Source organism: Caretta caretta, chromosome 8, assembly GCF_965140235.1.
Source record: "Caretta caretta isolate rCarCar2 chromosome 8, rCarCar1.hap1, whole genome shotgun sequence".
In the NCBI taxonomy this organism is placed as follows: domain Eukaryota; kingdom Metazoa; phylum Chordata; order Testudines; family Cheloniidae; genus Caretta; species Caretta caretta.
Genome location: NC_134213.1, coordinates 17315528 through 17343345, shown reverse-complemented (window position 1 = coordinate 17343345; position 27818 = coordinate 17315528). Strand labels below are relative to the sequence as shown.

At 41.3% G+C, this 27818-nt stretch overlaps 1 protein-coding gene across 3 annotated transcripts; it reads left to right on the top strand.

Moving 5' to 3' along the window:
- Positions 1-640: 640 nt before the first annotated feature.
- YIPF5 (Yip1 domain family member 5) lies at positions 641-12269 on the top strand. Of its 3 annotated transcripts, none has more exons than XM_048861305.2 (6): positions 641-719; positions 1754-1870; positions 5925-6097; positions 7070-7215; positions 10304-10485; positions 11165-12269. In XM_048861305.2, exons 2-6 carry the CDS (start codon positions 1764-1766, stop codon positions 11325-11327), a joined length of 771 nt encoding a protein of 256 aa, XP_048717262.1. In that variant the 5' UTR covers positions 641-719; positions 1754-1763; the 3' UTR covers positions 11328-12269. The 3 variants fall into 3 exon arrangements, with proteins under 3 accessions (XP_048717262.1, XP_048717261.1, XP_074987419.1); XM_048861304.2 differs by having other exon boundaries at positions 668-781; XM_075131318.1 differs by having other exon boundaries at positions 703-723.
- The last annotated feature ends 15549 nt before the right edge of the window (positions 12270-27818 follow it).

The window sequence follows — 27818 nt, the reverse complement described above, 5'->3', positions numbered from 1 at the left end:
TGTGCAGGTGAACAAGCCTCTGATAGTGTGGCTGATGCAATTAGGCCTTATGATGGTGTCCCCTGAATAGATACATGGCCACAGTTGGCAACGGGCTTTGTTGCAAGGATGGGTTCCTGGGTTAGTGGTTCTGTTGTGTGGGGCACTGGTTCGTGCTGGACATTTCCATTCATTGTCAGACAGCTAGAAACCTGCGTGCAAGAAGGGGAATCGAGGTGCCGCGGAGAACAGCGTGAGGTGAGCGTGCAACCCGAGCACTCCAGGGACGACAGGAGGGGGACCCAGACGGTGCCTTGAGCCTTCCCGCCAAAGAGAGGGAGAGGCGGTGTGTGAACTGGAGCCGGGCAGGAATCCCAACCCCCTCCCTCACCCGAACTCCCTGGGCAGCCTCCGCCCCTCCCCCACTCCTTGCCGAAATTTCATGGTTTCCAACCAAAATACACCTAAGGGCAGCCAGCGCCTCCCCCCCACCCACCGCGCTTCTCCTACCCGCCTTCCCTTGTCCTATCACGCAAGCCCTCCGCTCAACCCCCGCACCGTAACCCCCACGGCGCCAGACACGCTCCACGGCGCACGCGCAACCGGCGCCACCCGAGGGACGTTACGGCGCGTGCTCAGTCACTCGGAGGTCTCGAGGACGGCCGGAACCGCCGCTGCGCATGCCCCGTCCCGCTTGATCCGGAAGTGGTTCGTTTGTTTCGTGACACGTCGCAGCGGAGGTGGGTGAGGGCTGGCAGCCGGGGGGGGGGGTTCTCTCAGCGCTGCGAGGAGGGGTTGCCAGGTGAGTTTGCGGAAAGGTAGCGGCCGCTCCCCTAACGGGGAGCCCTTTCCCCAGCCTCCCTGGCGCTGCCCCGCTCCTCCCCGGGCCTCGACCCACCCCGTCCCGGGGCTCCAAGCGGCTGCCCCCAGCGGGAGGTTGGGTCGGGGTCCCCTCTTTCCAGAGCGGAAAGCTGAGCCACAGAGGCGTAAGCTGATTGGCTCCGGGTGACTACTGCGAGGCCCTGGCAGGAATTGCGGGTGGGCCCCGACTCCGGGCGTGCGGATTGGGGCGTCAGGGCCGCGAACGGGCGCTGGGAGCCACACGCATGTTGTTGTTGTTAGTCAAAGCTGCGCCTCGTGCTTGTAATGTTGAAAACGCAGCGAGGTTTGTGGTGTAGCTTCTTGGCTGTACAGCGCCTGTTGTTGCTTGGCCCGCTTGTTAAATCATCCCCATTGTAACTATTAATCGTTACCGGTGGCACGTTTAACTTGTGTATTAGTGACTGTGGAAAGAAACACTCCTCCTATATCCATTATAATCTACATGTTTGGAGCTCTTATGGCACTGTAAAATGTTACACATTTACACACACATAGATCACAGGTTTCAGAGTAGCAGCCGTGTTAGTCTGTATCCGCAAAAAGCAAAGGAGTCCGTGGCACCTTAGAGACTAACCAGTTTATTTGAGCATAAGTGGCTCAGCTACAGCTACAGCTCACTTCATCGGATGCATTGCACAATCTTCTAAAGTATCATGTGTATTAGAGGGGTAGCCGTCAGTATCCACAAAAACAAGGAGGAGTCTGGTGGCACTGCAAAGACTAACAGATTTATTGGGGTATTACAATCATTTTCAGAGTGTTCTTGAGTTTGCCTTCTTTCTAGCAAATATTTGTCCCTAACCACATCAACAATTTATTACAGTTGTATGATAGCCAGAGGCCAGAGTAACCCTTTGTGACTCATACAAGCTTTAATGTTCTTATTTTACAGATAATTTGCAATGTCTGGGTTTGACAATTTCAATACAGATTTCTACCAAACAAGTTATAGCATTGATGACCAGGCACACTCCTATGATTACAGTGGAAGTGGAGAACCATACAATAAGTAATTTGTACATTTTTTTCCATTCTTTAACTTGTATAGTATTAGTTTATCGTGTCTATGATTGCATTTCTTTATATGTCTAACACTTACACACACACACAAACAACAAAACCGCTCCAGATAAGAATGGCCATACTGGGTTAGACCAGTGGTCCATCTAGCCCAGTAACCTGTCTTCTGACAGTGACCAATGCCCAGTGCTTCGGCAGGAATGAACAGAATAGCAATTACGAGTAATCCATCCCCTGCCATCTACTCCCAGTTTCTGGAAGTCAGAAGCTAGGGACACCTGGAGAATGGGGTTGTGTCCCTAACCATCTTGGCTAATACCTATTGATGTACCTATCCTACATGAACTTATCTAATTCTTTTTTGAACTCAGTTATAGTTTTGACCTTCACAGCATCCCCTGGCAACAAGTTCTACAGGTTGACTGTGCGTTGTATGAAGAAAAACTTTTTTATTTTAAACTTGCTGCCTATTAATTACATTGGGTGACCCCCTGGTTCTTGTGCTGTGTAGGAGTAAATAATACTTCCTTATTCACTTTCTTCACACTATTCATGAATTTATAGACCTCTATCGTATCCGCCCTTAGTCATCTTTTTTCCAAGTTGAAAAGTCCCCATCTCCTTAATCTCCTTTCATATGGAAGCTGTTCCATACCCTTAATCATTTTTGTTACCCTTTTCTGCACCTTTTCCAATTCTAATATACGTTTTTTTGAGAGAGGGTGATCAGAGCTGCACACAGTATTTAAGATATGGCTGTACCATGATTTATATAGTGGCATTATGATATTTTGTCTTATTACTCTCTTTCCAAATGGTTCCTAACGTTCTGTTAGCCTTTTTTGACAGCCACTGCACACTGAGCAGATGTTTTCAGAGAATGGGGGGGGAAACGGTAGATGTGGTATTCCTTAACTTGAGTAAAGGTTTTCATACTGTCTTGCATGACCTTCTCATAAACAAACTAGGGAAATATAACCTAGATGGAGCTACTATAAGGTGGGTGCAGAACTGGTTGGAACACCATTCCCAGTCAAGCTGGAAGGGCGTATCAAGTGGGATCCTGCAGGGATCAGGTCTGGGTCTGTTCAATATCTTCATCTATGATTTATATAATGACATAGAGAATACACTTATAAAGTTTGCAGATGATACTGTACCAAGATGGGAAGGGTTGCAAGTGCTTTGGAGGTTAGGATTACAATTCAAAATGATCTGGACAAATAGTCTGAAGTAAATAGGATGAAATTCAATAAGGACAAATGCAAAGTACTCCACCTAGGAAGGAACAATCAGTTGCACACATGCAAAATGGGAAATGACTGCCTGTGAAGGAGTATTGCAGAAATGGATCTGGAAATCATAATGGATCACAAGCTAAATAGGATACAACAGTGTAACACTGTTGCAAAAAAAGCAAACGTCATTCTGGGATGTATTAGCAGGAGTGTTGTAAGCAAGACACGAGAAGTAATTCTTCCACTCTACTCCTCACTGATTAGGCTTCAAGTGGAGTATTGTGTCCAGTTCTGGGTGCCACATTTCAGAAAAGATGTGGACAAACTGGAGAAGGTCCAGAGAAGAGCAACAAAAATTATTAAAGGTCTAGAAAACATGACCCATGAAGGAAAACTGAAAAAATTGGGTTTGTTTAGTCTGGAGAAGAAGAGACTGAAGGGGGACATAACAGTTTTCAAGTACATAAAAGGTTAAAAGGAGGAGGGAGAAAAATTGTTCTCCTTAACCTCTGAGGATAGGACAAGAAGCAATGGGCTTAAACTGCAGCAAAGGGCAGTTTAGGCTGGACATCAGGAAATACTTCCTAAATGTCAAGGTAGTTAAGCACTGGAAAAAGTGCCTAGGGAGGTTGTAGAATTTGTCATTGGAGATTTTTAAGAACACTTGTCAGGTATGGTCTAGATAAAGTACGCAGTCCTGCTGTGAAGTGCAGAGGACTGGACTAGAAGACCTCTCAAGGTCCCTTTTAGTTCTACAGTTCTATGATTGTATGAAGTAGCAATAATGATGCCAAGATTTTTTTTTTTGAGTGCTAACAGCTAATTTAAATCCCATTATTTTGTATATATAGTTGGAATTATGTTTTCCAATGTGCATTTGTCAGCAGTGAATTTCATCTGTCATTTTGTTGTCCAGTTATCCAGTTTTGTGAGATCCCTTTGTAAATCTTCGTAATCTGTTTTGGATTTAACTATTTTGAATAATTTTGTATAATCTGTAAATTACGCCACCTCACTGTTTACCCCTTTTTCCAAATCATTTTTGAATATGTTAAACAGCACTGTTCCCAATACAGATCCCTGGGGGACAGTCCTATTTACCACTCTCCGTTCTGAAAAATGATAATTTATTCCTACCCTCTGTTTTTTAACCAGTTACTGATCCTTGAGAGGACCTTCCCTCTTATCCCGTGAATGCTTATTTTGCTCAAGAGCCTTTGGTGAGGGAACCTTGTCAAAGGCTTTCTGAAAGTCCAAGTGCACTATATCCACTGGATCACCCTTGTTCACATGTTTGTTGACACCCTTTAAAAAATTCTAATAGATTGGTGAGACGTGATTTCCCTGTACACAAAGCCGTATTGACTCTTCCCCCAACAAATTGTGTTCATCTATGTGAGAAGGCATGTCGGCTTAGAAAGGGGAAGGGAAGAGAAGTAAATGTGTTAGTGCTTCCTCAGGAGGGTCCAGAGGATCAGAGTGCTGCAGAGGTGTCTGAGTTTTCCTCCCATAGGGGTGGAAAAGGAGATTTGATTGTGAAGGTCCCTTCTGGGCGTGGGTTTTGAGCAGATGGAGATAGGGAAATTACAGAACCTTGTAATGAAATTATTCATTTTTTCTTAAATGTCTCTGTACAGTCTTGGCAGTTTCTTTCGTTGATGTGCAGAAAGAACTTATTAGCATTAAATTATACAATGTACTTACATTTACATAATGAGTAGAGAAAAGAGACCTATTGAAGAACAACAATCTGTTAGATATACATTTATTTTTATGTAACATCTATAAGAGGAGGTTTCTCAGAAGTGATTAGGTACCCCTCTGGGTGTCACAGTAGTGATCCTTTGCTGGTGAATTTTTGCAGTACTAGTTTCAGGCTACCTGTGAGATAGTAAAGTGTTAAAATCATTTTGTTTTGAAGTGTGTGGGCGCAAGCTGCTTGTATTCAAACAGCTTGTATTCAAAAGTGCAAACTTGACACAGAACTAGTCTTCTGTGACCAGAGTTTGAGAAAATTTGAGTTAGAAAGTGAAATATTACTTTCATCTGCATGTGTCATGATGGTAGATGTCATAATGTGTGCTTATGCTCTGAATGTCCTAATCCTCATCATATGTATGCTAGGAGTGGTATCTGATACAATTGATATATGGGAAGGGGGAAGATAGTCAATTTGACTAGGCTGTCTTTCAACTCTATGAAAATATCATACGGGAAGCTTAAATAATATGAAGACTTTGGATCTCCTTTCAAGATTGAGCTCTGTTAAATATAGGATTTAATACTGAGTGTAAATTCATGCTGTCATTTGATAAATTATAGGAGTGAGATATACAACTGAAGGGGCTATATTTGGATTGACAGATACCTTTTGCTAGTCTTCTGTAGGCCCAATCTTGTCATATTTCAAATTAAATGGGCTTGGATTGGTTTTGACCTGAAAATGCTACTACTTGGAGGCTTCTAAATTTTCTTATCATTATGTGATATCTGATGGTAAAAAGGTGAAAAACTTACAAACTAAGCAAGATTTGACCAGATTACTTAAATTAGAGAACTTGAGATAAGGAGTCCATAAACCCATATACCTTTTCAAGTCACACTTTACTCCTTGTGGTGCGTTGGGGTGAGTGCATCTGTGCAGCTACATATTTAGGGTGGGAGGAGTAATTAACTTCACTTTAAAAATTAGCTAAACAAGATTATATGTTGTATACTAAGTTGTTATAGAAAGTGTGTCTTATGTGACTGGGTAAGGCTTAAAAAAACCTGTGCCTGCCAGTAATATTATGTTGTTCTCCACAGACAATATAGTGGCTATGACTACTCTCAGCAAAGTGGATTTGTCCCTCCAGAGATGATTCAGCAACAGCAGCCTTACACAGGGCAGATTTACCAGCCAACACAAACATACACTCCAACTACAGCACAGTCTTTCTATGGAAGCAATTTTGAGGATGAGCCACCCTTACTAGAAGGTATAACTTGTTCTTTACTAGTCCTCTCCAAAACTGCCCCTAACTTTGGAGTAACCTAAGAAGTAAGGAATGTACTCTCTAGTTAACTAAAAAAAAAAAAAAATTAGAAGTAATTGCATCTGTCATGCTTGCCTCTGAGTTCCCCTGCCAATTTCTCACTTTAGTCACATTCTCTTATTTCTCTCCCCTGTTGGTTTCTGAAGGCCACACAAATTAAATGGGAAATTGACTGTACACAACATTATGTCAAATGGGGGAATAAAAGCATAGATTTTTTCCTCAGTCTGTTATAAAAGCTGTTATTTGCAACAACAAAAGGTTAAGTTTTTTTAATTGATAGTGCCTCTTTAATTATAAATAACTGACTTCGGTGTTTAGAACCCAAATTCTAATTTGAGGAAAGGAGTAATAAATGTGTAGGATATGTCCTACATAGAATACAAGGTGCTGGAATTGATACATATTGAGAATACTTGGACTAATGGCAGGATTTTTCACCTTCTCTATGCATTATACTCTCAGTGAGAGCTTAAGACAAATTACCTTTCCTGTTACTAAATGACAAGGGAAGTACTAAGCAAAATTTGTTTACTAATCTACATAGATAGTGTCCCATTCCTTGTGTTGGTAAATCAAATCTGTACCATGCAGAGGGTCAGTCTTAGAATCAATCCTGTCTTAGAAGCAATCCCAAGGAGTTCTGATTGCAGACTCTGGGCCTTAGAGACTAGCAGTCCCTCATTCCTGAGTAGTTGAGAAATGGAGTGCCACGGAGACAGTGCGCTCAACCGCCTAAAGGAGAAATGGAATGTCTTCTATCATTCTTTGGTCATCTAAGGAATAGTACTTGATAACCATCATGTCTTGCCTTCAGTCTGGAGCAGATTTGAAAGTGAAGGGGCAGGAAAATGGGGGCAAAGGAGAAATAAAAAGGGAAACAAATCTTCATAATTTTTTTCATGTAACCTGTAGAATTAGGGATCAATTTCGACCACATCTGGCAGAAGACACTAACAGTTCTACACCCATTAAAAGTAGCAGATGGCAGCATCATGAATGAAACTGATTTGGCAGGACCAATGGTCTTCTGTCTTGCCTTTGGAGCCACGTTATTGCTGGTAAGATACAGATTGCAAAATATTAATGTGTATCGTAGTCCAAAAACATTGAGAGAATCTAAATTATTCTTGGGGGTCTCATAAGAATCTCCATGGCCTGGAAGTCACAAAACAGGTCTTGACCAAGGATTTGTGGCTCATTAGTACATGATTTTGGGCCTGATTCAAAGCCCCTTGATGGAAGTCTTTCCATTGTTCTCACCATGCTTTGGGTCAGGCCCTTCAAGTAATGTGCCATGTTTCTTTATGTAGTGGCTTCTTTGCATATCTTCCTTTTGTGAATATGGCTTCTGTTGTCATGAAGACTGAGGACCATAGTCACAATTTTTGGGGTGGGGAGGATCAGATGACTCATTGTCCGTGGTTTTATAAAGTTAAATCTTCAATTTCTTCAATCTGGTACAAATCAAGATGTGGTGTTTGCTGTCAAACACAGGTTCAATAGAATTTAATTGTTTTATTTGCACAAAATGTTTTAATTTGGTTGCCTTATCCATAGTTTTGGCTCTTGGTACATATTCCATTTATACATTTAGTAGCTGTTTCTATCATGCCAGTTTCTGATGCACTGAAATTTTACTTTGGGATATTCTAGTATTTCTTTGTTCAGTATACTTAGTTTATTGTTGGTAGTTTTCCTTTAGCTGATTGTCTTTAAGAAAAAAATACTAATAAAGGAAATTCACAATTATTCAATTACTTTTTAAAATTATATTGATGTGGTTGACATTAGACAGGTTGACACCACCAACAATGTCAGCATTATTAAACATGATTTACCATTAGTTCAGCAAAACAATGGCCAAAACTGTTAACATTTGCTGATTGACCTATAGGCTTTGATGGGAACAGGCCTGTGGTCTCCAACCTTTTCACATCCAAGATCACTTTTTGATCTTAAGGGCAACTCAGGATCTACCCTGCCCCTTCCCCAAAACCCTGCCAGGCTCACTCCATCTCTCGCTCTCCCCCCACCCTCACTCACTCTCTCTCCGGGCTGGAGTTGGGGTTCAGGACGGAGTGCAGGCTCTGGGCTGGGGCCGAGGGGTTTGCAGTATGGGAGGGGGCTCCGGACTGAGCCTGGGGCAGGGGGTTGGGATGCAAGAGGGGGTGAGGGATGCAGGCTCTGGGAGGGAGTTGGGGTGCAGGAGGGGGCTCTGGTCTGGAGCAGAGTGTTGTGGTGCAGGGTGCTGGCTCTGGGAGGTGGGTCAGAGCTGGGGCAGGGAGTTGGGGTGCAGGAGGGGGGCTGGGGTGCTGGCTCCAGGAGGGGGCTCAGGTTTGGGGTGTGGCCTCCCACGGGGCGGCACTTACCTTGGGCAGCTCCCAGTCGGCAGCGCAGTGAGGCTAGGGCAGGCTCCCTGCCTACCCCAGCCCGATGTGTTTCCGGAAGGGGCCAATGTGCCCCTGCAGCTCCTGGGGCGGGGGGGTTGCCATGTGGCTCCATGTGCTGCCTCTCTCTGCAAGCACCGCCCCCACAGCTCCCATTGGCCACAGCTCGCCGTTCCTGTCCAATGGGAGCTTTGGGGGCGGTGTTTGCAGGCAGGAGCAGCTCACAGAGGAAGACCCTTGCGCCCCCCCGGGGCTGCGCTGCCCGCTTCCAGGAGCGGTGTGGCACTGGGACAGGCAGGGAGCCTGGCCTTAGTGGCAGCCCGCTGTACCACCGGAGATTGTGTTCGACTGGGAGATTTTCTAGAATCGACCAGTCGATCGCAATTGACCAGTTGGTGACCACTGCTACAGGTGTTTTGCCATTAAACTTAATTGGAATAAGATTGACTCCCAGGATCTCTGCCAATCTGACCTAGGGGAAAATTCCTTCCCGACCCCAAATATAGCGATCAGTTAGATCCTGAGCATGTGGGCAAGACCCACCAGGGAAAGAATTTTCGGTAGTAACTCAGAGCCCCCCCCTTTAGAGTGAAGAAAGTAACCACTTGTGTGTGTTACCAGTTTGAGAGTGAATTGAAAACTAATCTGAAAATGGTTAAGACGATAGAAAATACACTGAAATGAAAACAGCTGAGAAATTGGCGTATTGGAGGATATTACAATGGTGGGTAATCACTTAACAAAACTCAAGATTCTGTTTATTGAATGTCTTGAATTTATTGCAGTTTCAGTCACTTGGCTGATCCTGTTTCTGAACAGCACTGCTTTTGGGTCCAGAATTCAGAGTGTCACAGCCTGCTTTTCCCAGATATTTCCCTATATCTGTACAGCATTCAGTCATTTGGTACAGTTTTCTTGGTCTGTCTAAAAATTAAAGAATGACTTCCCTGTGCGTCGAGCACTCTAGTTCAAACATTTTCCTATCTGCCAATCTAATGCAGTCACGCAGCTCTGTCCATATTGGATGCATTCTTAAGCTGGGTCTCCAAGTCGTGCTCTGAGAGGATACATACCTAAATAAAATGGAATCAGATTTTTAAATATTGTATTAACACTATTTTACAAGACCAAAAATAATTCTAGATGGGAAACAAAAAACTTGAAATATTTTATGATGATGAATTTACGGTGTGCCATAACTCTGCGTGGCACTTCACACACAAAATTTACCCCCTTAAGGCAAAAATCAAGCATCTGAATTATTGGTAGAGATGGAAAGAGTTATGTCACATGCAGCATTTTTCAGTGCATCGCTAATTTACATTTTTTATTTAGCCTTTGATCATTGCTGCAGTAAAGGTGCTGATAAAAAACTATTCAGATAATCCTCAGAGTAGGATCAACATGCAAATATAATGGAGTAAATCGAGCGAAGTTGATAAGATTTTTGTAGCTCAGCTAGAATTACATGTTACATAAGCACACTAAGTTTGCAGCTGGTTAGATGCACCACCTTTTGTAATTGAAAACTGATATGGTAAATATGCCTCTTAGACATTTCGGTATACAAGTACTCTGTTTGGATTGTTTGTGGGATACCTTTCTTAATCCTCTTCATCTTTATCCCTAAATCCTATGTCAGATTCATCCCTAGGTCAAAGATTACCACAATTTTATACTCTCCTTATTTGTAAAATGCAGTATTTAGTCAACTTTAAGACAAAACATGTTTAACTTGTATTACTCCTCTCATCTTTAGGTTGGTAAAATTCAGTTTGGGTATGTGTATGGAATTAGTGCAATTGGATGTTTAGGAATGTTTTGCCTGCTGAACTTAATGAGCATGACGGGCGTCTCGTTTGGCTGTGTTGCTAGTGTCCTGGGATACTGTCTTCTTCCTATGATCCTGCTTTCCAGTTTTGCAGTTATATTTTCTTTGCAGTAAGTATCAATACTAACTATTTATAATAAAATCCTGCTTCCATATATTGTGGATTTTTCTCCCATTGGGGGGAAGTTCTCTTAGATGGAATTTATATTATATTAATAATGGATTTGTCAAATGAAGTGAACGCTTATACAGCATGAACACTTATTCACTATCCATTTTCAGTTATTACAAATTACTTTTAGATTCAAATTATAGTATACTTCAAACATGTTTATTTGTCAAACAACTCAAACAAGTTGTATATCAGGATATAGAAAACTGAAATGATTTAAGAAATATAGATTAAATTTTAATTAATGTTGAGTCTGGAAAACTAAGTTAAATGCCCAGCACAAATCACTAACTTCATTACTCATCACAGAAAGCTACTTGTACAGAAGTACAAAAGAACACCTTGTTTTGAGTTTACTCAGTTCTAAACCTTTTTGTACTTTTTTTACTAGTCATTCTAAAATCTTTACTGAATAATAAATACTAATTTTATATTTACTGAAATTCCATGTACATTTTATTTAAAAACCCTCAATGATAAAATTCAGTATAAAGTTTTAAAACAATCAGCCTTTGAAGCATATTTAACTTACTAGAAAATATTCTAATTCCTGCATTCCTCTAAGGATAGAGACACACACACACCTTTTTAAACTGTTCTTTTCTTGTATGTTACAGGGGAATGATGGGAATTATTCTCACTGCTGGAATTATTGGATGGTGCAGTTTTTCTGCTTCCAAAATCTTCATTTCTGCCTTAGCAATGGAAGGACAACAGCTTCTAGTAGCATATCCCTGTGCTTTATTATATGGAGTCTTTGCTCTTATTTCTGTGTTTTGAACTGACTATTCTGATTACTGGACTTCAGTGGGCCAAACTGAAAGGAGAAAGAAGAAAAAAAAAAAGAACCCTTGGAACACTTAATTGGACTAGCAAACAGCTGTGTCGCTGCTATCATGCAAACTTAACTCTTGAATTGTCTGATGGAGCAATGGAAACCTGTCTTGTTCACTTTTATAGGACTCGTGAATACTGTTTGAATTGACCTGCAGTGTCTATAGCTTTAAGTTTTCATGCTTATACAGTTAAATATGTAATGTTTCTTTACCATTTCTACAGCCTTTAGAAAAGTAACTTTGGGGGGTTTTGGGAGGGTTGGGGGTGGGAGGAGAAGTGGGGTTGTAGTTATATTTGGTAGGTTTTCAATCAGCAAAAGTAAATGAAACTACAGTCATTGCAGTCTTTATTTTAAAAAAAAAAAAAAACCCAAACAATCTTTGGCCAACCCAATTCCTGTCACCTCTATTGCAAAGAGTTTCTCAAGCAAGTTGACAATTGCATATTTTCTGTATTTTAACAAATACTCTTTAAGCTGTTATTTATACAATGTGTTGGTATTTCAGAATTCAATATGCAATTTAAATTGTTTAATTTGAAAACAAATCCTTTAGTCAAAAGTATACAAATAAATTTGAGACTTGAAATGTGAATGTGTTTAGATGTTAGCATCAGTTTAAGTGGTTATACCTTCTTGGGTTTACCAAGATTACTTGCAGGAGCTTGTTCTAATAATGCACATATTAATGGCTCCAGGGTAGACTTTTTTCTTTTTTTTTTTCTCTCACCTTTTTTTTTTTTTTTGCGGGGGGGGGGGGAGGAGTATTTACTTCCAGGAAAAAAAACCCACCATTTTGAAAAGCATATTAAAGTGTCATGGTTGTCAGTATTGTAGTTATTGTAAAGGTCATTTGATGCATATTGATTAAATTTTCCCCTAAATAATTTTGAGATGGTGCTGGAATTGACTTTCTAACCCTCTTTCTGCTTTATGGTTTTGAATGACCAGAATTAGAGAATTTCAGCTATTAAAATGAAATTGGAGCTTTCACATTGGAATAAACCACAACACTTAAATAAAACAGCAATACTCTCCCTTCTTCTGGTTACTCTTTTGATACATTTGAATTAGTTTTTTACTGTGCTTAATCTTGCAGTAAAAGCATAAACTTGTTTTTGGTGACAGTCAACTCTCAGACTCAGCATTGTCATAATTTCATGGAAAAAAATAAGTAGGAAAGGGAAGATGGGTAGTGTTAGTTTATACATTTTTTTGTTTTTTAAAACATGCATGAAAGAAACCATTCTAATTTTGTTTTACACACTTGTGGTTATGAAATTCTTCTTGCTAGGGGCAGAGTCTGGTTTAAAGATTCAAATTCTGTCCCTGTTTTGGAAATATTTCTTGGTGAAATGGTGAAAGCTCTTACCAAATACAAGTTCTTGGCTGAGATTTTGCTCTTACGGTGGTGTAAATCTGGAGTAACAGTTGACTGCATTGTAGTTACTCCAGTTTTGTACCAGTGTAACTATCAGATAGTGTAATCTACTTGTACAGTTTGAGTTAAATTGCAAATCAGATACATGTAGTTTTAAACACTTTTTGATAGGACTAAAAGAGGGGAAAAGACTTACCATTCAGCTGGTTTTTAGTATTGTAGAGAGAGGTTATAAAAATAGTATATTTGAAAACTTAAGCTTTGTATGTCTGGAAACTACAGTTCACTGCTTTCAGTAGCTGTTGTAAAAACTTGTGTAACTAAAATATTTTCTGGTATTCTTTCACTAGTCTTGCACAATGAATAGGAAAGGGTCTTCCCAGAAGGACTGCTCTGTGTAAACATCAAGGCCTAGTTACTTATGTATTCCCTGGTGAGAGATATTAATACTACTCCATCTAACAGAAGCAAAGCTGTAATCTATTTTAATTTAAATGATTGTTCCACTTTTCCTTCTCTGCCCTAATAGTGTTTACATTTCAACAGTTTGCTTTCAGTTAATGCTCATGTGCCAAGGTAGTGCAGTCATCTTGGAAATAACTTCTCGAGAAACTGGCTGCACTTTTGAACCTTTTTCTGTTAAATTCAGTTGTTGAATACACAACGGTGGGTAAGTTCTGTGTTTGCAATAGGTCTTATTTTAAAGGGAGATTTAACAAAGCAATCGGGTACTAAAAGCTACTGCCATTTTCAATGCAAGCTCTAATCATAACATTGCAAGTGTCTTCTTAATGTTGCATGGATGGTGAGTTTTAAAGGGACCGTACAAGAGACATTTGTTAACCCTTCTCTCACTGTTGTGGGAAAGTGAGTTAGAGATAACCATCTCACAGTAACATCTATGGAAGCTGGGCCTGCTCTTCAGAGATGCTGAATATCCCATTCATGGCAGCTGCAGATGGGGAACTGTAGATGCTCCCATATTCACAAAAAGTAAGGAGAGAATTTTATCCTTAGCTTATCACATACGATTAATTCAGTGTGGCAGACTTCTCAAAACTGATTTGAAGTGTCATATAATACAGTATAGCTATATACTATGAGCCAGAGTAGATACACACATATATGCCTTAACTTTGAATTTCTTTTCATGAGAGTAGTTAAGATTGTCAACATAATCTTATCCTTTCAGTGCCTTATTACAAATTATCCAAACCAATATTAGGAAAATCCATTTTCTTGACTTTGCCATAAAGTTAAAAGCATTTTACTCAATATTTTCTAGTTGGTTTTCATCATAGATGGAAAAACCACAGCTGCCCCAGTGCACAAAGTTCTTACTCTGTTTAATGAAGAACATTATCTGCTGATGGAGCACAATGTCCTGTGTTTCTGCAAGTAAATTAAAATGATTACCTTTTTAAATGAGAAGTAATTAATTACAGAACCGTTCCCCTAATAAATTTCAGAGCTCAAATACTTTGAGCACATTAGGTTCTAAAACTTGTATTGCATTTTTGAGAGCTAGAATAATTAGTCCTATCTTGAATATATAAATTGGTTAATGTTTGAAAACTAGCAGTAAATCTGCAGATAGCTGGCATGGTGATTAATTATGCATTAAACTGTTTTTAAATAGCTTTTCTGACACTGGAACAATAAGAAAATGAAGTGTGAAGAAAAACTCATTCTTTTTTTGTTCTAGTCTACCAGTTGTCTTAACTTTTTATAGAAAGGGAAAACTTGAAAGCAACGGGAGAAAATATTTATAATTTCTATACCACATTTTTGTAGATTCATAAAACATAGGTTTTGACGTTTAGAGGGACACTGTCAGAATAAAACTCTCCACAAAAACTGTTTTATCAATAAAACCTAATTCACTTTTTCCATTTTACTATGGTCAGACAGTAAAATTAGACTAGTTAAATTCAATAGGTAGTTCCTGTGAACTAGTACTAACACAATTGTGGTATCAGGGTTCACATTGCTACAGAAGTGAATTTTCAACGTGTGTTAACTGAACCTTTTTCAGTTGTAGAAATTGTAAATTCAGTTTTAAAAGCCAAACTTAACTTTTGGGCCTAAATTCGTTTGACAGGCATTACTTTCAATGTAATGAATTTCCAAAAAAGAATAGGTAATATGACTCCACTGAGTTCATTTATCCAATTCTCCAAAATGAGCTGTTTCCTATAATCAGGTTCTCTGTCACCCCACCCCTGGATTCCTTCATATACCATATTGTAGGGTATCTTTCACAAATATATAGGAATGCGTGTTCTCACACACTAACATTTGAAGCCTAAATGTGGTTTTAGCATATCACTTTAAAAAGAAAAAAAAGTTTAGATCATATGTTCTCCCCATCTTTTCAAACTCAGACATGGTCTACACTACAAGGTTAGGTCAACAAAGTGCCTTTCATCAACCTACCTGTGGAAGTGGCTTCACTTAAATTTGACACCCACTGGCGTAAGTGCCTCTCCATGTTGATTTAGGCCTAGTCTACACTGGGGGGCAAGCTAAGTCTGTCTAAGTTATGCAACTTCAGCTACGAAAATAGCATAACTGAAGTCGACGTACTTAGAGCTACTTACCGCTGTGTTTTCACTGTGGTAGGTCGACTGCTGATGCTCCCCCTTCGACTCTGCCTATGCTTCTTACTCCGGTACTGGAGTCAACGGGAGAGCGCTTGACGGTTGATTTATTGTGTCTTCACTAGACGCGATAAATCAATCCCCACTGGATCAATCGCTCTGGAGTTAAGTGTAGACATGCCCTGAGTAACACCACCTCCCCGAGCAGCATAGAGTCACAGTCAATGTAATTAGGTCAATGCACTGTCAGTATAGACACTGCATTACTTACATCAACTGTTACTGGATTTCAGGAACTGTCCTACAAAGCTCAACGCTGACAATAAAATCAGTACAAGTGCTGCTGGTGGGGACGCACACTGCCAAGACCAGGAGCCAAACGTTCACACATGCAAGATTTAATAAGTGCAGTGGCTGTATGCTGATCAGTGTTCCCTCTCATTTTTTCCACCCATGTGTGGAATTAATTTTGTTATGTGCACCAATAGGGAGGTGATGTGTGCACATAACAAAATTCACATGGGAGGGGGCTGAGGGTTGGGGTGCGAGGGAGTGAGGGCTCCAGCTGGGGGTGTGGGCTCTGGGGTGGGGCTGGGGAGAGAGGACTCCCCTCAGCTCTCTCTCTCCCTGCAGCACCACCTAGGCTGCAGGGGAAGGACAACAAGCCCTCAGTTATGTTACTTTTCTCTGGCTTGTCCATTTAAAAGTGATATTTTGACAGCAACTTTGTTTTCAGGTCACTTACTTTGAGGTACCTACTGCCTGCAATTTGATTTGTTTCTATATGTAACAACTCTGGCAAGGACTGGACTTCAGGTTATGCCTAATATAAAAACTACCTGTTCTGGATTTTGTCTTTGCCTATAATGAACAAACATCTTCAGAACAAATGTTTTCATCTACCACTAATTGATTTGGAACTTTTAAATAAATAGAAGCAGCTGTTATTCAGGAGTCATTGTTAGGACATAATTCAGCTGTCAATAAAGTCCTAGTTACCTAGTAGACGCAACTTAAGTGTCACAGCAGCACTGTGGACTGTGCACTCTGGTCAGTTCAAATTGTTATCCATAAAGACTTTGAATGGTTTGGGAGCCAGCTACTGTAGAGATCACCTCTTTCCCTGGTATATGTTATCATTTTGACCCTTTAGGAAGGTCTTGTGATCATTCTTACTCCCCTCCCACACACACACACACATCCTGTATAACTCCTGGGCACTAACATAAGATATTTTCAGAAGAGGATCTTGCACATGGTTGAACTCATTCCCTCTCACAGGTCACTGCAGACTGAGAAGTTATTTTAACATGTGCAGTAAAATGCATATGGTTTGGTGTTAGAGGAGGAAGTGATCTTGTGGTTGTGGAAAAGATTGTGATTGCAAGTGGCTTCTGGGGTGCAGCTTCTACCAGTCTGAAGGTCTGCAGTGCTGGACTATAGGAAAGGGAGAAAAGGGAAGGTGTGTACAATCTCCTACCCCTCTGTCTCCCAGCTGTCCATCATATCTGAAACTGAAATGTGGCACCTCTGCAAATGTGCTAGGAGAACAGCAAGTATCTGGTCATGACCTTGCTTGTCTTCCATTTCATAACTATCTTACCTGGCCTTGAGCCAGTCCTGTTCTTAAATAACATTTCTTTATGTCATACTGGTCTAGCATCCTTCTCCCAGAGTCTACCAGGTGACCCCATAACACTAACTAGTTATGGGCTTACTGCTGATTAAAATGATCATTTTTATATTAAGTATATGACAAGTAACTAGTAAACAGACTCTATAAAACAATCCAACACACTTCTTCCCATGTACTATAAACTTTGGGATTAGCACAATAGCAGGCACGGGGTGGGCTTGTACAGATACCAAAGATACCAGTCTAACAAAAGACTCAATATTTTAAATCGCTCTCCCAAATTAAACCTCATGGAGAATTTGCTCACAGCACATTAGTTGGCTTCCCCCCCCCCCCCCCCCCCAAGGGTTTGCCAAATGAAAGGTTTAAGAGAGACACCATGCTCTCCCTCTGCTGCATCTGTTTAAACTAACCTTCTTCCCAGAGCTCTTCAGGCATTGATTATGCTAGTATACGAACCAAGATGTTTTTGGCACAAGTGGTGCAGTATAAATTGCTGAAGAAAAGCATTTAGTAAGTCCCTCTGATCAAGACCCAGTGATCATCTCTGCCTATGCCTCCCAAAAGCAACATAAAACCACATTTCTTGTGGTCTGCTCTGTGAACTAGATCAGGCTACGGGAGTGCCTTTGCAGTTCGTGACGACTTCTCTTGGACTCTCCCTTCCTCATTAATCATCTTCAGAACTATGGGCAAGGCCTTGATTTGGATCAATTCACCTCTGAATATTTTCTCTCTCAGTCCAGTTCTTCCTCTGTTTGTTTTCCACCCTTCCCAACTCCCATTTGGTTTGCCCTAACAACCCCAAACTCTGGGGAAGGCGAGAGATCTGGAACCAAATACTGAAGAGGTTTAGAGGCAACCTGTATTTGGGTTAGTGTTTTAAAAGCATTTACAGTATGGCCCTGCTATGGAAAGCTTGATAAAATAGATACATTTCAACTCCATTCAAAATACAGAAGAAAAGTAATGTTTCCTACACCGGCGAGGAGGAAAAGCAGTACTTTCTGGTTTCCAGAAGAAAAGTCCAAAATTTCTTTAAAGCCCTTTTATATTATCTCAAGATTAAATGTTTGGCATAGACTTCCTTGATCTTTTACGGCCCCACTCCGCCACATGAATTTTGGTATGTGCAGCAATATGGAGGTGATGTGTGACATATCACCTCCATATTGGTGCACATAAATTTCATTCTGCAACCTGGGTGGAAAAAATTAGAGGGAACACTGTACAAGAGTCAATAATGGTTAAAAAGGAAAGAAGAAGGAAAAAAACCCTATTCTTGTTAAATAGCATACCACAGCCTCACAAAATTGTCTGGAAGTGTTACCAGCCCAGAAGAGTCAACTCACCTGCACTTATCATGATTATTGATGGTAATGGAAGAGTGATATTTTACCCACCCATCAAAAGACACAGAGTGCTGTTCACAAAGGTACATAGGCACCTAAGTCCCATTTTTATGTACTACTGCGATCTGCAAAACTCCCACTCAGCTACCACCTAATCTTACAGGTGCCTAAACTCACTCAGCGACTAAGATTCTGTTGTAAAAATTCCCTGGACAAAGCCTCTGGGCACATGCTTTGCTGCCTCCCTCTGGCACCTAGGTACCTACCTCCTGCCTACACCCTAGACTGATTCACCACTGGAGAAGATAGGCGTTCATATGCCTGTCATGTGCAGGGGCCCAAACCAGTAGGTTTCCTCGAATTTTGCCTAGTGGATTGAGCCCCGCATGTAAGTATACACAAAACAGCTGAGGGGAAGGCCTTTCCTTAAAACCTGTAGCCTAGTAGACAGGGTACTCACCCAGGCTATGAGATACCCCTGCTTCAAGTCCCTTCCTCCTTGAGGGGGAGAAGATATTTGATCAGGAATCAGCCAGTTCAGGTGAGTGTCCCGACCTCTAGGATATAGAGTCATTCTAATGTTCTCTGGGCCAACTCATATTTCAAGTAGAACAACTTTAACAGGAGAGATTGAGAGAGATCCCTGTCAAAATATTCCATAACCTAGTTGTTAGGGTATTCACTTGAGACAAATATGGCCTTCGCTAACATGTCTATAAGTTAATAACATTTAAATCCCAACTGATTGACTGACGTTCAGTTAGCGGATGGTTCTGATTGCTTATGCCCTTCCCTAAGAGCACAATGTCTGAACAAAGATTGATTAATCTTTGATTAATATCTGTTTTATGAAAAAAGAAAAGGAGTACTTGTGGCACCTTAGAGACTAACCAATTTATTTGAGCATGAGCTTTCCTGAGCTACAGCTCACTTCATCGGATGATGAAATGATTGCATCCGATGAAGTGAGCTGTAGCTCACGAAAGCTCATGCTCAAATAAATTGGTAGTCTCTAAGGTGCCACAAGTACTCCTTTTCTTTTTGCAAATACAGACTAACATGGCTGTTATTCTGAAATCTGTTTTATGAAAGTTATTAAACACAGAATTCACTGCGATAAAACCTGCTTACGTAGACGTAATAGAGGGGAAACAATCCCCTGAAGTCAGTGATTTGGTTTTTTACCATAGGCTTGCTAACGTGACCTACTTATTGTAACTTCCTCCTCTTTGATAGCCACCCCAAATGCCACAGCTAAAATGATCTCCTCGTCTGGGGCCTGATCCGAAGTCTATGAGAGTCTTTCCTTTGTCTGCAACAAGCTTTGAATCAGGCCCTTGATCTGTCCACGCTACTCAATTCTTCAAATTCTCCCATCAGGACATCTTAGCCACCAAAATACTGATTGAAAAATTTAGTTACAAAGAAGCTTTGACAAAAAATTGGCTTTTTAATTAAATGAATATATTGGAGGTGAATTTAATTTTCATTAAAAATAGGTGTTTATAATAACCTGACAATTTCAAAGAACATCTTTGACAAAAGGGTTACTATTTGTCAAAAATGTTGATGGTAAAAGTGTCCAGACCAGTTCAAATAAGTTTGAGGGGGTTTTTCTTAATCTGCGAAGACATGCATAACTAACCGTGTCCTGGCCAAAAAACTTGTGGAGCTGCAAGGGAAAAGTTTGCATAGTTGTTGCCTCTGCTCGTACTTCTTTTGTAGACTTCAGTCTCCAGGACTATAAATCTTAAATCAACATGTACTCACAGTTATGTTACAACCGTGTCTCCCCATAAATTGCTGAGCCAGCATGTGTCTAGAACCATCATGTAGTTTCATACTATGCAACTTTTTATAACAAGAAATTGAAAAGAAAACATAAGCCACTTGATCCTTCACTAAGGGCTACATTGAACAAAAGCTCAGGGACACAGCTGTGGAGGTGCCTCAGCTATTTAAGAGCCTAATTCTGATCCAGCAATGAAATTGTCTCCTTTTGTCACCATTTGGTATACCTGCTTTTAGGTAGGCTACTCCTAGCTGAGACTGTGAAGATGCACTTTCACTAGAATACATACGTTAAATTCTCCCATACAGGTGAATTCAGAAGAACATAAGTGTGATTTCCGAATAGTATTGCACAAAAATACAGTGTTTTGCAAAGCACTTTGAGAAGGCTCTCAAGGAACAATGGGAATCTCTGAATATTTTTGCTGGATAAACATCTTGGGTCAAAAACAGCTGGGCTGGAAATCTCATGAGAAAGCCCTCATGAGATTTCTAGTACATTACTCTATCCAGAAAGAGAAAGAACAATAGACATGAACTGTTGCCTAAAACTTGAACCAACTCCTTTTGGGGATTGGAAAGTATTAAGTTCAATTTTTCTTTCTCTACTTTTTTGTGCACTTCTACACTTCCTTATTTCTGCTGAAACACTGGAAAAGAGGTTGTTTTTCTGGTATCTCAGGCCCAGAGGAAAGCAAAATTACCCGAATTTCCCAATAATCATGCAGGTTTACAGCCAAGTTTTGCAGACTCCAGAAGGCTGGAGGGTTAAAGTCAGCCTCAAGTGTCCAATCTTAGAGTAGATTTTCAAAGGAACAAATGGCAGTTAGGCACCTAGGGCTAGATTCACAAAACGACTTAGCTGTTCCACTGTGGATAAATAATTTTTAAAAGGTCACTGGAGCAGGGGTACTGGATTTCCCGCTTCTCAGATGAGTGCTCCAACCACCAGGCTACCAACTCATGCTCAAGTTTGCTTTTCCCCTTGCTTTGGCCCAATCACTCTTTCATTATGAATCCAAACTGGAACAGCTTTCACAGGAGAGACTGAGGGAATCCCACATCAGAATATCTCATAGCCCAATGGTTAGGGCACCTCTCCTGGGAGACAACAAATCCCTTTTCCGCCTCAGGAGGAAGGGGGATTTGAATGCGGGCGGGGGCTCCTATATCTCAGATGAATACCCCAACCACTGGGCTAAAAGTTACAAGGGAGATCCTCCTCCTCCCCAGCTTCTTGCTGCAACAGCGTAGCACCTAACAGCAAGAGAGGGTTTGCCACAGAGAATCCCAAAGATAGGCACTTCGGTGCAGCCCAGAAGCCTACCCCTGAGAAAGGGGTAAGGCTTGGCACACAACTTGGCACCTCCCATTGGCTAGTTTAGGTGAGGTGCCACCCAGCATGCTCACTTTTGTGAATCCTATTCTGAGGCACTTATCCCCGCCCCCCCTATTTATTGTATAGGGAGCCAAGGTGTCTAACCCAGGCTTTGTGAATCCCAGTTATTTTCTAGGTGCCTAAAAGTTAGGTATGGCAATACTCAGCATTGCCACCTCTAAATTCCCTTGTGAATCTAGCCCCTAATTCCCACTGAAGAAAATCACTGGGAGTTAGGCTCCTAATTTCTATTTGTGCCTTTGAAAATCTCCACCACTGGCTTTTTTTCCCTCCATTAGTTCAGAGGGTTGTTGTTTTATTTTTAATTAAAATGGTATCTCTGTGTTTTCTAAGGCTTTTTAAAGCTAACAGCACAGGTGATACACATGTAAATGGTACAGATTAAAAACTAAACCTAAATGGGATGGCTTAAAGTATTTTATACCACACATTTAAAAAAACAAAAAGAAAAGAAAAAGAAGTTACTAGGACTTGTTATGTTTTAGGTCTCCACTAGGTGGGCCTGCAGCATGCCTGATGCAGTATTGCTCATTCTAAAGCTAAACTCTCCTCTACGGCAGTTGAGCACAAGAAAAGCCTTTTGTCCTCCCTCTTCATCTGTACCCAGCTACATCAATAGGAATTCAATTACCAAGCAGTTAACTCACAACTTTACCAATTCAGATTTCTATTTCCTGCAAAGAACAAGGGATTCATTTCAATCGTGGCCTTTCAAATTAGCACAGATGTTGTTGTAAGCCCCAGTGCACTGGGTAACCCTGGTGATGACTGAGAAAGCATTGCCACTTCATGTTGTACATTGAGTGCTCCAATTTTGTAGTCTGAACCAGTTTTTCCTCCCTTTCACGGGGAAGCCTCTTCACCTTCCGCAACCACAACAAAGTCAAGAAAGATTTTGATTGGGCTCAGTGTAATTCCCCTCTCCCAGAGTAACACATCAGATCAGGGCTTCTCCAGCTTTTTCATAGTGTGGATCCCATTATAACAGACAGTCTTGTGGGCACCTCCCTCTCCATTCATAAAGACATATTCTCCTACCACCCTCTATTTGCAATTGCTAACATCCCTATGGCAACTAAAGCAATGGCTTACATGGAGAAGTGACATGAAAGAGTATTTAGTCTTCAGTTTAGCAGCTGTAAATAAGGCAGAGAAGCTATTTGGGTTCTTATCTGTTCCCATTACTATAGTATTTGAGCACCTCACACTTTAAATGTGTTTTTATCCTCACAACACTCCTGTCAAAAAGGGAAGTGCTATTATCCCCATTTTACAGATGGGGAACCTAAAGAAAAGAGGTGGAGTCACACAGGAAGTCTTTCAAGGAGCAGAGACTTGAACTCGGGTCTTCCAAGTCCTTACTAGTCTAACCACTGGACCTCTCTAGCTCTCTGTCACCAGCAGCTCTCCAAGAATGAATTCTCCAGCCTGCTCTCTAGGACCCCCAGTTAGAAAACTTTGCTATAGAATCTATTAACTGTTACCAACTCTTTTTTTGCCCTGTATTCTTTCCTACTTCAAGCTGTCAAACCATTAGCAAGACATCACTTCAGTACTTTTGGAAAAGGCTTAAATACTGTGCTCTTAGGTTTGTTTGTTTTTTACTTCTCTGATTTCTTTGCTTCCAGTGTGGGAAATATTGAAGGAAGAAAGCAAGGATTTCCTGCTGTTCATTAATAAAGAAATTCTGATGAAGTGGAAACCTGTATAACGTGAGGCATTAGTGTCCTTGAATTGGCCTCCCAATGCAATTTCTCCTCTTTATTAAGAGATGCTTCATTCCATCTCTTCACACACCCCAACTCCACCACACCATTAACAGTAATAGCGCTGCTTTGCCGGGTAACGCTCTACATCACTACTACTGATATTTGAATGTTGATTTCCCTAATTCCTCCCCCTTTGTAGCAACTTAGGGAAATCTAGTTTTCTTCTTGGCGACCGGCCTTATTTTCTCATCTACCAGATCCACTTGTTTTCCCAGCCATGTATAAAAGCAGATGCACATTTCAAGAGCTGATGCCAGAAAATAAGTAGCATTGTGTGGTTCTATTGGAAAGACCATACCATTACCCATGTTCCCACTTCACTTCTACTACACACAATCCTTGTTTTGACATGAAGTTACCATCATGCTCTGGACCAGATCAAGCTAAATAGTCTTTTAACCTTGCCTGTGTCTTCTCTTGGGAGGAAGTCTATGAAACCCTGATTTACTGTTATGAGAAAGCCAGGAAAATTCCACACCTCTAATCTTTCTGCTCTCTTGCCCAAAGTGTGAAATAGCTCCCCATGCACAAGGTGTACTTTCCCCTCTCATGTGGGTTGCAAACCACAGAAACATTAGTTGCTAAATATATTATAACGTGCTATTACACCTTGGCCAGCACCTCCAAGACCTTCACATAGATCTCCTCTCACCCAGCTTTTCTGCTCTGAGGAATCTCCCAGATAAACCATTGGAGTAAAACATACTCCAGTGAATCAGCTAAACTCTAATCCAGGTCTTTTATTTCACATGCTTTCCAGACCCACTGGCAAAGCAGCATGCATCAGCAAGGATTTTATTTCTGAAGTGCACTTTCAAGTCAGCAGATTTCGATTCATGAGCACATCTTCAAAGCGATTTTTAATCATGGGATCAAATCCTGAGGTTTTATCTTGGGGCCCAATCCAGCTCCTATAGAAATCAAATGAAAGACTCCTATTGACTTCAGTAGGAATTGGATCAATATTCAATTTTCACTCTGACAAAATTCCCTTTGAGATCAATAGGAGATTTACTTGAATCAGAAACCTCAGGATTTGGACCATTACTATAATACAGTCAAATAAGTATGATTATCTCCATTTCACAGAGACAAACCTAGGCAGACAGATTAAGTAACTGGGCCAAAACTACAGTGAGAGTCAGTATCAGGATCAAAAGGCACCTGAGCTCCTGCCTTCTGCTTCTGCAATGTGAACCATGCCTCATCTACAGAGAAAAGGGTTTTATCTGTGATAAAGTAATGCCAGTCCCATACCCAACCTTTGAAGTGTTTCTACTCAATTTGAAAGGTATGTTAACACCAAAAATTCAGTTTAATAAATAAACTATGCCCTGCCTTCAGGAAAAAGAAAGAAAGAATTTTAATAACCTGTTAAATTATCCAAAAGGGTTGGAGGTCAGATTTATTATAATCACACCATAGAGACAAACACTGAAGATTCCTGGCAGGTTATTGGGAACCTTAATGAATTTAGTGCCTTCTGTTTTGTTCAGTTAATATTCACTTTATTAAAACAAGTCAGTCGTCTGATTTTTCAGTAGGTGGTTCAAATGTTAATTGTCAACAAGAGAAGATAATCCAGCATCTTGGCAACACTCTATTGATACTGCGGCTGCTTTATAGAATCACAGATGGAAACGTTCAAATTCAGGATGATTTTCTTGTTCCAGTTATCATGGAATCATGGAATCACAGAATATCAGGGTTGGAAGGGACCTCAGGAGGTCAAAACCTCAGTTCACCTGAGGTTAGGAGATCTGAAAATTGCAGCATCCACGCTTTTTACTAAAGCCATCAACAGACACCACATTTTTTTCCATAGCTCTTTCCTGCTTTCCTACCAGATTCATTTTAACACATTCTGCCAAGCACCCATTTGGTTCCTATTCACAAAAGGCCCAGGCCTGACCTTGCAAGGTCCTCAATTTTCGTTGATTTAAATGGCAGTAGAGAAAAATTTAGCATTTCTCAGGAGGCACCCAAGAGAGGTTTGTGTATTTTGGAACAGACAGTGCCGAAAAAGTGGAGTGGGGTACTCTGGAGAATAGATATAGGACAAAATCAGAAATGTTTGTCTAATTCTCCTCTACCTCATAACTTCGCCCAGACTCAGCCTGAACAAAGTAGGATCCCAATTATCGAACATTTTGGTTTTGTAAAACCAAAATGTTGACACATTTTGAAAATTCAAGACTCGCCCTCCACCCCCAATTTCATTTCTCTTTTGTAGATATTGTTATTAATTCACAAAGGTGAAATTTATTTCCCTGCATAAAGCATGAGTGATTGGGAGGGTTTAGAGGATGTGAAATCCACCATCCAACCTGGTCTGTAGGGTTAATACTGAAGCCCCATGCAGCCACTGTCAGACTAGGAGTTGGAATAACAACCCAAAGCCCCTCTGCAGAAGAGTACTGTACTGGGATGCCGGTTCAGCATAGATACAGATTATTTAGCTGTCCCCTTGTCTGCTTCACTTGCTTATTTCTGATGCAGCAAGCATCAGGTGTGGAGGCTAATACTCTGCCCTCAGTCCCACCACACAGCCCCAAAGTAGGGCTTAACAATGTAGAGGGGGAGAGGGCTTGCACTGGCTGGCCTTCTGAACTTCCTTGCACTTTAGGGCTTGATCTCTGGGAAATCTAGGTCCAATCTGGTCAAAAGTACCAGGTCGTGGTCTGAAAACAGATGTGACCTGACTAGATTTTTGTTAATGCCTTTGAATCATCCCACAATTCAGTGCGACTGGCAACCTCTGCTCAGAAGAATCCTTTGCTTGGAGCAGCGGGTAGATCCACAAGTCAGACTGAAGTGAATTAGCCAGATTTATTGGAGAAGGTTGCACAAGTCCCTAGATAATTGAGTACTAAAAAATTCCCAAATTCACTAAAAAAAAATTTTAAAAATCAATGCATTTTGTACTAGTTTAATTCTTATTTCCATATGGAAAATGCCCTGGGCAAAGTATTTTTATAGTTTATTTATTGAACAAAAATACTAATAACTTGACCTACAAAATGTAAATGGGACCATAATTATGGACCAAATTGAAAACAAATTTAGGGGAAGACGAGAAAAGGAAGAAAGACAACACATAGAACATCAGTGAGTTCGAAGAGCTTACATTCAAACTACATGAAATAATCATCTGCATAAGAGAACTGTCTCAGAAATGCTAACTGTGAAATAACATTTTAAAGGTTAAAGAATAACTATTAAATTGAGGGCCCACTAATCTACACTTAATATGACAGGCACAAATGAGGAAAAAATAAGAGGCATTTTTATTAACTAAATCTGTAGAAAAAATATCTACAATTTTCACCTATAAATCTGGATTTATTAAGTTAACAGTGAAGTTAGCATCAGGCTCCAGGATCAGGGCTTTTAGCAGACAGTTTCTATTCAGTGCATATTTAACATCGGTCTGTGGAAATACATCTTTCCCACTCAGAAAAATTCAGGGCCAGATCGTTCCCACACCACCCCAACCCAAACTGTATGTAGAGGAGTTCTCCCTTTTCTGAAGCAGGCACAAGCTCCTCCTCTGGCTTCCTCCAGGCCCCAGGGATGCTCAATCCCCACACTCCTGCTCTGCCCCAGGCCCAGACCCAACCCACTCCCTTCCCCCCAAGTCCCCGGCCTGCCCCTTCCTATCCCCGCTCTGCCCCAGGCCCCACCCCACCCCAACCCTTCCCCCAAGCCTCCAACCCTGCCTCTTCCCACACAGTTTCGCCCCTTCCCCCGCCTCCAAGCGCACCATCCCCAGTCCTTTCCCTGGCCCCCTCAGGGGGCAGTGCTTGCGGGCAGCACACAGAGACACGCTGTTCCCCTCCCCACAGGGGCGCGCAGAGATGTGCCAGCAGCTGGCCACTTCCGGGAGCGGCGTGGGGCCACGGCAGGCAGGCAGCCTGCCTGAGTCCTGCTACATTGCCGGTCAGAAGCTGTCTGTGGTAAACACCTCCCGGCCGGAGTCTGCACCTCGCACCCCTTCCTGCACCCCAACCCCTTGCTCCAGGTCAGAATCCCCTCCTGCACCCAAACTCCCTCCCAGACCCCACACCCCCTCCTGTACCCCAACCCCCGACCCCAGGTCAGAATCCCCTCCTGCATCAAACTCCTGCCCAGCGCCCACACCCCTCACTCCCTCCTGCACCCCAACACTCTGCACCAGCCCAGAGCTCCCTCCTGCCCCCAAACTTTCTCCCAGAAAGAAACTAATATAACAGCTGATCTAAGATAAGAAGTAGGCTATTTTGAATTAACTTAACCATATTCTATATGTTTTAAGATTGAAATGTAACCACCTACTGGCTTTATGTTAATTAAAAGGCAAGTTTAGTATAGCGTTAATAGCCTCGATGCCATAATTGTGATCATTTTGTTTTATATTAGGAAAAAGACTTGTACACAGGGGCCCCGCAAAATCTAATAGCCCCAGGCCCACAGGAGAGTTAATCTGGCCCTGCTGAGCACCCACTAATTTTTTTCCATGGGTGCTCCAG